This window comes from Leucopleurus acutus (genome assembly GCF_964270905.1).
Source record: "Leucopleurus acutus genome assembly, chromosome: 10".
Taxonomy (NCBI): domain Eukaryota; kingdom Metazoa; phylum Chordata; class Mammalia; order Artiodactyla; family Delphinidae; genus Leucopleurus; species Leucopleurus acutus.
In genome coordinates this window covers 40,579,744-40,593,074 of record NC_139153.1, presented here as the reverse complement: position 1 = coordinate 40,593,074, position 13,331 = coordinate 40,579,744, and the positions used below count along the sequence as shown (strand labels likewise).

The following is a 13,331-nucleotide window of genomic DNA, read 5'->3' as shown; positions in this document are numbered from 1 at the left end:
ACAGCCGTGCTCCGCAACAAGAGAAGCCACCACAACGAGAAGCCCATGCACTGCAACGAAGACCCAATGCAGCCAACAAACAAATAAATAAATAAACACAGCAGAAAATAACAAGACACAGAAAGAGAAAGGGAAAATGGCCCAATCCAAGGAATAAAATGAATCTCAAAAGCCAACCCTAAAAAAACAAAGATCTATGGATTACCTGACAAATTCAAAATAACCGTTTTAAAGAGGCTCAAGGTACTACAAGAGAACACAGTTAAACAACTAAACAAAATTAGGAAAACAATATATGAACAATATTAAGAACATCAACAAAGAGACTGAAACTATAAAAAAGAACCAAACAGAAATTCTGGAGTTGAAGAATATAATAACAAAACTGAAAAATTCTCTAGAGGGGTTCAACATCAGACCTGGCCAATCAGAAGAAATAAACAGCAAACTCAAACACTGGCCATTTGAAGATACAAGTATATATATAACTTAATCACTTTTCTGTATACCTGAAACTAACACAACATTGTTAATCACCTATACTCCAATATAAAGTAAAAAATTTTTAAAACCTGGCCATTTAAAACTATCAAGTCAGATGAACAAGAAAAAAGAATTGCAAACAGATAAGAAAACCGAAGGGACTTATCTGTCCATCTAAATAATTTATTTTGAACAAGATTTAGTCTGTTTTCCTCTTCTAAACAGTATGTCAATTTTTAAGAATTCTCTTCATTTATTTTCTTCTCTGAGGAACTACATATTCCTTCTGCTAAAACCAGTAATTCAACCTATGTTCTTAAACCAAGCCCTTTATCCCTACCAGGTCTCAACTCAACTATGTGCTTCAATTTACTTTTGCTCTTACCAGAAATACACTGTAAAGCCACCACTGAAAGACAAAACCCAAACCGTCTGGTGGGTGCCATCCTCCACTTTCTTTTCTCTGCCATAAATCCTGGGAAACCAGTGATATTCCACCAACTCTACAACTTGCTCTCATTTCCAAGTTACTGAAATTTCATTCCCAAATTATTTCCTGACTGACCAAATGCCCTGTCTTAGGCTTCACTTTGATTTCTTTGTAGAAAAATTCCACTGCCCACCTCATTTGTTCGGAAATGCTTTCCTTTCCTTATTTTCCCTTGACTGTTAAGATATAGACCATCCTGGTTTGCCACCTATCTCCTTTACTCTCCTGATATATGAATTTATCCCATCCAATGATTAACATACCCCCTCACTCAGCAATTTAATTCAGAGCTTCCCAATGGGTCCTGTTCTCTAACCAGTCTCCAAGTATCTGATATCCCAGAAATCAGCTCCCAGGAAAATTTTCCTACTACAGCCATAGTTGCAAGCTTCTCTTCACCAAAATCATCAAAATTTGTCTACCCTCTCCCTCATTCACCAAATAAAAACAAGACTCTTTAAACCAGACACAGGTCCTCTCACCTACCCACTTATTTCCCACTATCTAAGACACACAGCCAAACTTTGCCATTTGCTTTTCCTCAAATTTCATAATTTATTGCCTCTATCCTTTTGCTTAATTTATAACCCCTTCTAGCATGCCATACTCAAAATATTACTAATATTTTAAATGTCACCTTTTATTTTAAACTTAATTAATCTTCATAAAAGGTATACCGCATTTGCAAGGGTTTTACAACATGGTTTGTAAAGTGTTGTGGCTGGTATTGTTATCATCTGCACACTTATCTAAAACAGTACCTGTACGGAGCCCAACAGAGAGCTTCATCGAGAGTCAACATTTACCTGACAGCCAGTTATTCTAAGGTAAATCCTATAGTGTGAAGAATCACATTTTACATTAAAAAATAACTTCCAATGTATTAAAATTAAAATTAAAATTCTATCTCCTAATAACTCTAGTACTGATAGCAATACCAAGCAAGCATTAGTATATAGTAATCGAGGCTGTACTAAACAAAGGAGAAAAACAAAACCAGCATGAATAAGGAATCATTAAGTATCTAGATGTAACAATTACAGTTCACATCTTTTGTTAAAAGGCAATTTTTTTTCCCAAAAAGTTCACAACCTACATGTTTTATACCAGCCTTATTAGTGAAAAAGAGTCAGCCAGCAACAGAAGGCTATCATAAACAGCTATTCACCACCTCCATCTAGTGGAAACCGATTGCTATTACCTAACAGGATAAAACCTGAGAAACCATCAATTAAACACTGAAGGCAGAGTGAAGTTTCACACTTTGTAAAGCATCATAATCATAGAGCTAAAATTATGACTGTTACAAATAAAATCAAGCTTTCAGCATCAAAACTGATGATGAAATGACTTAAATGTCACAGATAAAACTATACAACTCTTAGAAGAAAAGACAGTTATAAAACTTTATGACACTGGATTAGCCAATAGTTTCTTAGGTTTGACACCAAACACACAAGCAAGCAAGCAAGCAAGCAACCAACCTAACCTCTTACAACTGTTTGTAATATCTGTTGGATCTGTAGTGATGTCCCCCTTCCATTCCTGACATTATTCTTTCTCTTTTTCTCGTTTATTTGCAGCACGACTTTAACAGCCTTATTAGTTTTTTCTAAGAACCATTTCTGAGATTGCTGATCACCTTGCTATTGTATATTTTCTACTCCATAAACTTTTGCACTTATCTTTACTATTTATTTCCTTCTTCCTTTAGGTTTAACTTGCTGTTGTTTTCTAATTTATTGAGATAAATTTCTTATGGACCATTGATTTTTCAGTCTTTCTTTTTTCCTAATATATGCATTTAAAGATATAAATTTCCCTCTGGGCACAGCTTCAGCTGCATCCTACAAAATTTAATGTTCTCGCACTTTATTATTCACTTCATAATTATTCAGCTCCAAAGATATTCTATTTCTATTTTAATTTCTTCTTTGACCCAAGGATTATATGGCAATATATTTCTTAATTTTCAAGCATCAGGGATTATCTCGTAATCTTTTTGTTACTGACTTCTAGCAAAACTGCACTGGTCAGGAAAAAACACTCAGCATCAGGTAATTAGCCATTCAAATCTGATGTTATTTGGCTTCTTATATAGATGTCCTACACGGATATGCTGTGTTTACAAGACTTGATCCCTATAAGAGATCTATTTCTCCATCTAAATTAATTAACCTTGTCAGTTAATTCATAGTTTGTTTCCCAACTTTCCAACCCTTGAAAGAACGGTTAGCACAAATCAGTTTCCATAGATCTAATGAACTCTGGCCAATGACAAAATCACTTTTATGATAGCACAGTTGGAGATCAGAATCTGAACCATTATAAATTCACCAAACTAAAATATTGCTGAGGGCTTCCCTAGTGGCGCAGTGGTTAAGAATCCGCCTGCCCAGCTTTCCCTGGTGGCGCAGTGGTTGAGAGTCTGCCTGCCGATGCAGGGGACACGGGTTCGTGTCCTGGTCCGGGAAGATCCCACATGCCGCGGAGCAGCTGGGCCCGTGAGCCATGGCCGCTAGGCCTGCGCGTCCGGAGCCTGTGCTCCGCAACGGGAGAGGCCACAACAGTGAGAGGCCCGCATACAGAAAAAAAAAAAAAAAAAAGGAATCTGCCTGCCAATGCAGTGGACATGGGCTCAAACCCTGGTCCGGGAAGATCCCACATGCCACGGAGCAACTAAGCCCATGCACCACAACTGCTAAGCCTGTGCTCTAGAGCCCACGAGCCACAACTACTGAAGCCCACGCATCTAGAGCCTGTGCTCCGCAATAAGAGTAGCCACCGCAATGAGAAGCCCACACACCTCAACGAAGAGTAGCTCTCCCTCCCCGCAACTAGAGAAAGCCCACATACAGCAACGAAGACCCAACACAGCCAAAAATAAATTAATTAAAAAAAAAACGAACAACAATTCAATCCAAAGTAGGCAGCAGAAAGGAAATAAAAGATCAGAGTGGCAATCAATCAAATAGAAAAGAGCAAAGCATTAGAGAAATTCAATGAAACCAAGAGCTGGTTGCCTGAGACCAATAAAAAATAAATATTAATTAATTAATTAAAAAAACATTGCTGAGGGGCCCTGTTTAGACAGTCAGTAAGCCAATCTTCCCAAGAAATGTTCTTCTGTCTTGCAATTTCTCTTAATTTTCAGAACACAAGAGATATGGCAAACATAAACATAGTTAACATATAATGTATAAGGCTTGCCTAGACTTAACACCCAGATAATGATTACCAACAAAGAAATAAGTCTAATGATCAGAAAACTGGACATCACAGAATTAGTTTGCTAAGCCTAGCTCAGCAAAAAAATAAAAAACTACAAATTTAAATCATCTATGATATTTATTTAATATTTGAAAGTCTCTTATTTTTTTAAAGCTGGTTATATTATTTAAACCTCTGCTAATATAATTTAAAATCTAGTAAAGTATCAGTTTATCAGTTCATAACCAAAAACTAACTTACCATCCTCTTGTGAGGAAGGATATGGATAAATGTGGTGGGAAGCTTTTGACTTCTCATCAGTAAATGTCCCCTGGAAAGCAAATGAAGAAGTAATGTAAAAATAAAACATATGGCAAACAAACTATGAGACGTCTTGCCAGATGCAAACTGCCTAAGAATTATAAAGGCATTATTCTACTTTTTATATTTTTTTGAGAGCAGTATTTTAAAACTATAATATTTTCATTATTTTAGTCAAGGAAAGAGATGGTGATTAACAAGAAAAAACAAAAATAAATTATCCATAGACACAGTTTACATCGTTGAATAGGAAAATAATATAAATACCTCTTTGCTAATTTTCTTTGTTGCTTTTTTTTAAAGACTTTTTTTGATGTGGACCTTTTTTTTTAATCTTTATTGAATTTTTTACAATATTGCTTCTGTTTTTTATGTTTTGGTTTTTTGGCCGCGAGGCATGTGGGATCTTAGCTCCCGGAACCAGTCATCAAACCCATACCCCCTGCACAGAAGGCAAGGTCTCAACCACTGGACCGCCAGGGAAGTCCCCAGCTAATTCTCTTTGTATCTCTCTCTCTTTCTCTGGCTAACCTTATCAGTAATTTGAATACCTCCAACTAATTCTGAAAGTTCCTCCAAAGTCATCACAAATTATCAATATTACTTGAAGTAAATCAATGCAAGTTTATAGCCATGAGACATAACCTAGGGCTACATACGTACAGGATGGACATTTGACTTCACTCTAGCATGTATGCGTCCATTGTTTTAAGTCAATGTTAGAATGCTAAAGTCAAGTTCTAGCTAGGCCACAGCTATAATACTACATACAGTCTAGAACATGACTTGGAAGTCATTCAGACACTAAAGTGCTCATTCTAGAGACCAGAAGAATGATGAGAAGTCTTAAAATCAGGTGTAAGTAGCACATTAACATATTACCTAATTTTTGTTTTTGACAATGAATATTTACTAAATACTACAATTAGAAAAACATAATAATGCTATTTTCAGCTGCAGGAAAACTCTAAGCTTCTTATATTTAGGGCTATCTAAAGATTAAGAAAATAAATAAATAAATAAAGATGAAGTAGCTACCGAATAAGGAAAGGAATTTTTAATCACTAGAAGTGTTTGAGCACACTTTTAACAGTCAGAGGAGAGGCTGAAAAGGGAATGTCAACATCTAATGTGCGAGGCAACAGTCAGAAGAGCACACTGTTGAGGACTTTGGCCTCTGGAGTCCATCAGAGAGGCCTGGGTTTGCACCTTAGCTCCACCATATACTACTTAACATGACATGGGCAAGTATCTAGTTTTTTTGTGCTTCAGTGTCTTCTGTAAAATAGACTGGTAACAATAAAACCTATTTCACAAGAATTTTGTTAGGACTAAGTTAATAGACACAATGAGCTAACAACAGTGACAGGCACACTGTAAGTGCTCAATCAATGGAGTTATTAATGCATTTTAAATGTTTGAGCAAACACCTGATCATCAGTATTCAATAATGGTATTATTATTAGCTTTTAGGATCTCTTCCCTAACATTCTATAAAACTGGGAAGATCTTTATATCTCACTGGAGGTTATCCCTAGAAAGTAATCACTAAGTCAGATTTCTTAAGAAATACGACAGCAATAAATGTTCAGTATAAATTGTAGGAAAATACATAAACTTTTCCCAGGATGATTTGGTAGCAATAACAGTATATAATTTCAGCTTGAAATCAACAATCAGCTGGTTAACCTGTTCCACTTATGCCCTCTAACATTCCACCTGTAATTAAGCTATACTTGACAGTCACTCCAATAAAGAGATAGTCTAAAAGAGAAAAGGTTAAGTGATTTGTTCAAAGTCATATGCTAGTAAAAAAAAAAAAAGGAAGTAGACTTCAGACTGCTTGAACTAAAGGCACAATCCTATTACCCTTCTCTTTGGTACAGATGTTATACGTAGGAAAAAGACTGTACTCAATCTCCAATTTTAAGAAGTACTGGGTTGGCCAAAAAGTTCGTTCGGGTTTTTCCATACCATCTTACCAAAAACCCGAATGAACTTATTGGCCAACCCAATATTAGAAATATTTGCTTTGAGAACTTGGAAGATATTTTACTAAATGCTAAAACATAATTCAACCAGCAATTTCTCTTGCAGCAGAAAAAAGACAGATATTTCATGAGGCTTCTCAACTAATTCTAAGAATTGGTAAAACTGTCATTCAAATGATATTTCAAAGAATTATCTTCTGAGTATCCTCAGCTACTTTACCATGACAAAAGTTTGCTTACAGTTTAACCACATACGTAGTCACAGACCTACACATGCATAAATATGCAAGGTCTTCGCCTAAAATGAAGTTAGAGAAAGGAGGTGAAGATGACAGGATATAGCACTGGTACATGTAAACCAAGACAAGGTAAGCTTATGGGGAAAACAGAATTTTCCAGTCAGTTTTTCAAAGCTACAAATATAAATACAATACATATAATGGGGGGAGGCAGGTTTACTTGAGGTAATATTTGATCTCCTCCTACCAACAACTGTGTCACCAGCTCTCACTCTGTTTGACTTTATGGTGATGCACAGTATGCTGGTCTCTTTAACTCTACATAAACATATTTCATAGTAAGACTATGATGAATCCATACCAATGACTTTATTAAATGCTACTCTAGGATACATACATGTATCAAATCATCACACTCTACACCTTAAATTTACACAGTGTTATATGTCAATTATATCTCAATAATGGTAGCGGGAAAATGCTATTCTAGGCTAAGAACTGGAGGTGAGTGGAGAGAGAAGAAAACTTGGTACTGTAAGAACCAAAAGAGAGAAAACTTTCACTTAATGCATATATGTACAGATATCAAAAGGTATTATAGCTGAGATTCACAAGAATTTTATACTACACAATGCTTCGGAAGTGATCGTGTATATTACCTGATGTCGTTTGATTATATCTTTCAATTTATTAGCCAACTTCAGATCAATGTCTGGAATGAGGTAGATGTTGGGTCTGGTCAGACAATTGCTCTGAGGATAAAAGAACAGATTTTGAAATTCTTTTGGTTTTGAAATAATGTCACATTATTTATGCATTTACCCTAATGGCAAAAGTTGGCACTCAAAGCCATACTGCTTAAAATAGGAAGACGTACTTTGGTAGAGAATGTACAAGTCTTATTTCAATGTAAAACCTAGGTGTTCAGCAGGCCACTTAATGCCATTCCCAGATCCCTTCTCTGCAGCTAGGTACACCTGCACAAAACACTGCTGAGACTCGTGACCTAGAGAAATTCATTATCTTTTTCATTAAGGTACCATCCTGATAAATTAATCCTCGTAGTCTTACTTACCTTAACAGTCTAAGGTAAGTAAGAACTTATCTTAACAGTCTAAGTCTAATGTAGCATTTTCACCTAACCTAGGAGGTGGAGGTTGGGGGAGAATACGTGGGGAGGGATGCCCATTTTGGCTCATCATCTAAGTTACTTAAAATATCAAAACTGTGGATTATAGCTCTTTTCCCCCATTTCTAATCTTATAAATAGCAATGATTAAAACATGCATATTAACTCCCCAAACTATCACCAAAAATCAACCAAAAAACAAAAACCACTCAGTTATTTCTCCAAGTTAACAGTCTGTGAGACAAGTTTCAGGCATTCAGTTAATGATAATACCTAGCAGAATTGCCAGCTGCCTCTCCCCAGGAAGGTTATTCAGTGATCACTAAAAATTACCTATCAATAAAAACACTAAGAAAGAAAGGAAGAAAATTAAGTGTTCTCTTCTCCACGTTATAATCTAGTTGGGGAAATAAGATTTATATTTATGGTACAACCATGAAACAAATCCAAAACAAAACAAAGAAAATGACTGTATACACAAGGGACTAGTAGAATGAGAGAATACTTATATTAAATATGAAAGATTCAAATAATGGATTAGATGAAATTAATAAAGAAAAATATCATAGATTATTTTACCAAAAGTTTAAGAAAAAATATTCTATAAATGACAAGCTTTAGTCATTCTTTGTAGCTCTAATCCCCAAAAACCCGTAAAAATAATAGATTTCAGAAAACTTTTCTTCCTTTGATCTTTTGGCAATCTAATAAAGCCAATCTTAGAAATGAAAGTATACTAAAGGAAAAAAATTTTAATAATCTAACTTTGAGTTACCTGCACCAATGTTTTTTCAATGTTCATAAACATTTCAACATTACGATCCATTCGGGATGGATTCTGTAGATCAAACCTCCGCCTGTAAGAGAAGAAAATCATCAGGTAATTTGTCTCCCACCTTAAACAAAAGTGAAAACTTGGTTTTAGTATCCAATGCAAATGAGTTGGAAAGATCTGGAAATTAAAATAGCACTCTACAAAATGTATGATAGGGCTTCTCTGGTGGCGCAGTGGTTGAGAGTCCGCCTCCCGATGCAGGGGACACGGGTTCGTGCCCCGTTCCGGGAGGATCCTGCGTGCCGCGGAGCGGCTGGGCCCGTGAGCCATGGCCACTGAGCCTGCGCGTCCGGAGTCTGTGCCCCGCGGCGGGAGATGCCGCAGCGGTGAGAGGCCCGCATACCGTTAAAAAAAAAAAAAAAAAAAAAGTATGATATTCTCAGCAGTATAAGAAATCACAGTGTCAACACCTTCATAAAACATTAAATTTTATGACATTAAGATCTACTCCAGTCAAAATGATCTACCAATTCCAAGAAGTATCCCCTGTTTTCCTTAAACCTAAGATATTTTACATCATACAGTAATCCACAGATCCAAAGACAGTGAACTACTATACCACTCTTCAAGTATATGGAAAGTCTATCTACTTTACATATGCTTAAAAGTCATCTGTTCAAATTCAACAATGCCTGTAATTCTCTTAGAGCCTACTATTGTCCCAAATGTGGTAAAATTCGTCTATTTACCTTTATTTGAAACCCTTCCCCAATGTCTCTTTATCTAAGTACCCAAGCATAACATGGGGGTGTTGTCTTTGCCTATTCTTAGTCATTTCCATAGGGTTAAATCTTTACAAATCTGAATGCTTCTTTCCTCATTATTTTTTATTCAACATTTACTTTGCTTTTGTTCCATTTTAATTCCAGGGAGAGGAGTATAGCTTAGTGAATGAGTGTTGGCTGTGAAGTCAAACTGCTATGGGTTCTAATCCTGATCCCATCTTTATGTAGTCTTGAGTGATTTACTGATACAAGGATCAATTTCTTCATGAATACAATGGGCCCCAAGGGTTTTTGTGAAGGTTACATGAAGTATATATGTTAAGAGCTTAGCAGAGTGCTTATGCTTAATCTGTTAGCAAGTGATCAATAAATGTTCATCATGGTTATAATTTTTTTTTTTAATCATTACTAGCATGCACTAACTAGGATTAAGCAGTTTGAGTCCAGAGCTCATGCTCTTAATCCTCAGGTCATCCTGTTTTATCCTGCAGATGCTCCCCACACCTCCAACATTTCTAACTCTGCAGCCTTTCTAGAATGTCACCACCCACTCAAGGGCTTGATACTATCACTTCCAGAATCAATCCTCCAGTCTCTTCCTCTATGAAGCTATTGCTGTCTTCCTTCATGTTACTAATACATCATGTGCGCCTGCTGTTACAGCCCCAGTCATTTTGCTGGTAAGACATTGCATTAGATGCCTTGAGGACAAGGACCAGGTTTTCTGACCTATACAGCCCTGTGGATAATGGAATGTGTGGCTTTATTCTGACCAAGGTCTAATATTTATTTATTATGACTTTTTCATTACTGTGCTAAGACTGAAACATTTCCTAAAGTAATGCCAATTAAGAAATTAAGCAAAGTGTCCACTAAAGCACAGATATAGGTAATTCAGAATAGAACTAGTTAGATTTTAAAATAACATTTATAGATAAGAGCGACCTCCATCCCAGATAACTATCTTCTTTTTTTTTTTTTTGCGATACGCGGGCCCCTCACTGTTGTGGCCTCTCCAGTTGCGGAGCACAGGCTCCGGATGCACAGGCTCAGCAGCCATGGCTCACGGGCCCAGCCGCTCCACGGTATGTGGGATCTTCCCGGACCGGGGCACGAACCCGTGTCCCCTGCGTCAGCAGGCGGACTCTCAACCACTGTGCCACCAGGGAAGCCCGATAACTGTATCTTGATTTATCCTTGGTACACAGAACTTTTCCTTAAATCTCACCTCCCCCCCCCCTTTTCTTTTTTTATGTTTTTGAGTTATCCTCCTTCCCTAACCTCTTTTGAGGAAGGGGTAGGTCAGAAATTCCAAGCAATCTGCATTAACTGGCAAGACAACAGATTAGCAATCAACTAACCAGGACAACGCTATTACAGCTGACAGCCTTCCATTGGTTCTTTCAGCACAATAAAAGTAGAGACATTTAAGTGTCTCCCCTTTCTAAAGAAGGGGTCGCTCTTTCATGGGCTTCTGATAATACAGGACTAGATCCAAGAATGCATCACTTACAGAACTGCTTACTTAAAGAGTTTACTTATTATTCACAGAGAAACTGCTTCCTTAACAAATGATTCAGATACTGGAGCTGAAGAGAATGATCTCTATTAGAAATCTGAGAAATAGTTTGAAAGCAACCATTAAACAAATTAAAATAGAGCTGCGTGGATTTGTCTGCAAATGGAGATTAAAAACTAAATGAATCTGTTAACAGAGAAAGAATCAAGAATTAATTCTGCCTTTCCAATTGCTGAAGAGTAAAGTTTCTCTTTAGAAAAGTATTCCAGCTAATAAATAAAGAAGGAATGAGAGAAAAACAGTCTCTAACAAGGAATAATCTGAATAACATAAGGATCTATACCTTCACATTAGAATATCTACATTCTAATCTTTTTCAAAATTAGAATACTGCCACCTGGTAAGTTTTACAACTTTAAAGATAAGATGACTCTAGGCACTGAACATCAACTGTCCATTACAAAAAGAGAAACAACCAGACATTATATGCCTCCAGATGGAGAAACACAACACTGCCTATGAAGTATTGTTGCTAAAAAAAAATGAAACTGAATCAGACCACACCTCCAGATCTAATTATCACTTTACTAGAAATTAAGAAGACTATGGTAAATGATCTTCTTGGGGATGTATCAGCAAAATCTAGGACATAATACAATTCTACAAGACAACCTGTTTTTGTAAAAAATAATAATAATTATTTTTGAGGAAAACAAAGAGTGAGAAGGAAAATCAGAAATTTTTAAACAGAGATTTAAGAGTCATATGAACCAACTGCAACGTATGAATCTTGTTTGGATACTGATTCAAACAAAATATAAAAAATGTTCATGAGATAATCAGGGAAACTTGAACACAGTAGATATTTAATAACATTGAAAACTTATTGATAATTTTCTTGGTTATGATAATGGTACTGTTATTATGCTTTTTTAAAATCTAATTTTAGAAATAAATACACAGAGAAGGATGAAATTCTATAAAGCTGAATATGCATGATTAGACATGGCAGCTCATTATATTATTCTCTCTTCTTTTATGTATAGTTTATATTTTCCATAATAATAAACTGAAATGGTTTCCCAAACAATGATTTGATAACATGACACATTGAAGTTTTCCTCAATCTGCAGTATGCTAGGTAAGCAAAAGTACATATATGAATATTAAGAAAACTTGAAATAAAGAAATCAGGTAAATACAGTATAACCTTTAGTTGAAAGATTTTACTTGACTTATTCTGAAATTACCAAGGGTATTCAAATAAACTTTACTTTTTATAATACAGAAAGATGCTCAAACCTGCCCAAAAGGGAAATGCAAATTAAACTAAAACTGTAAAACCTTTTTTTTGACTCTGTCACAGACTGCCAAGATCAAAAGGTGAGGTAATACAAATAAATACAACTATTGGCCAGGGAAAAAATACACTCTCGATACATTTTGGTAGGACAATAAATTAGTACAATTCTGTTTGAAGATGATTTGGCAATCGTATTATGTTTCTTGTTATTTCAACTTGAGTTGAAATAACAAGAAATAATACAATTATGATTCCACCTGACAATTTCAGAGTGAAGCTAGCACTGGGCAGGCCTCATAGGAGGGCTCTAGAAAAGGGGGAAAAAAAAATTGAAAGAGATATTATTACCCTAAGACCTATATAGAGAGACTACATATGAACACATTTTCTTTCTTTCTGACTTAAAACTTTGGGCCATCTAGGCTGTAAATATAAGCTCTCCATTGAGGGTTTATTAATTAATTAATAAGTCTTCTGCTTTATTTTCCGCTGGTAATCTGCTGGGCAATGTCTTGCAGCAGCCTTTCAATCTAAGACAATACCTACTGTCTGTCAAAAAGGCCTTATTAGCTGTATCGCTCTAAATTCGATACCTCTTGCTAATAGAGTTAGAGATGTTCTCTCCTCATCCTCAGGCATGCATAAAAAAGTCTGAATAAAACTAATCAATAGTCCGCCTGCCGATGCAGGGGACACGGGTTCGTGCCCCAGTCTGGGAGGATCCCACATGCCGCGGAGCGGCTGGGCCCGTGACCCATGGCCACTGAGCCTGCACGTCCGGAGCGTGTGCTCCGCAGCAGGAGAGGCCACAGCAGTGAGAGGCCCACGTACCGCAAAAAAAAAAAAAAAAAAAAAAAAAAACACAACAAAAAAAACACTAATCAATAATGAATCCTAGCGAATGAGTTTAACACCTGGGAAAGCGGTGTAAAGGGCCTCAGAAGCAAACTTCTAAAAGGCAAAACAAAAATGCACTGAGCTGGGGGCAAGGCAAATAGCAACAGTACAGCAAACAGTTGTATGGGAGGTGACCAAAGTTAGCCTCGAATGTAAGGGGCTTTGTTTAATGAGGCTAAGCTATAAAAG

At 36.4% G+C, this 13,331-nt stretch overlaps 1 protein-coding gene across 3 annotated transcripts in view; it reads right to left on the bottom strand.

Annotated features, from left to right (window-relative positions):
- Positions 1-13,331, bottom strand: part of SMARCC1 (SWI/SNF related BAF chromatin remodeling complex subunit C1) — a gene marked incomplete at its 5' end in the record, with an annotated part of 178,823 nt that overhangs the window by 133,085 nt on the left and 32,407 nt on the right. For all 3 annotated transcript variants that reach the window (XM_082847256.1, XM_082847255.1, XM_082847257.1), the window contains 3 exons: positions 4,445-4,514; positions 7,394-7,486; positions 8,639-8,720. In XM_082847256.1, coding sequence (XP_082703382.1) covers positions 4,445-4,514; positions 7,394-7,486; positions 8,639-8,720 — 245 coding nt within the window. The remainder of the gene's footprint in view (positions 1-4,444; positions 4,515-7,393; positions 7,487-8,638; positions 8,721-13,331) is intronic.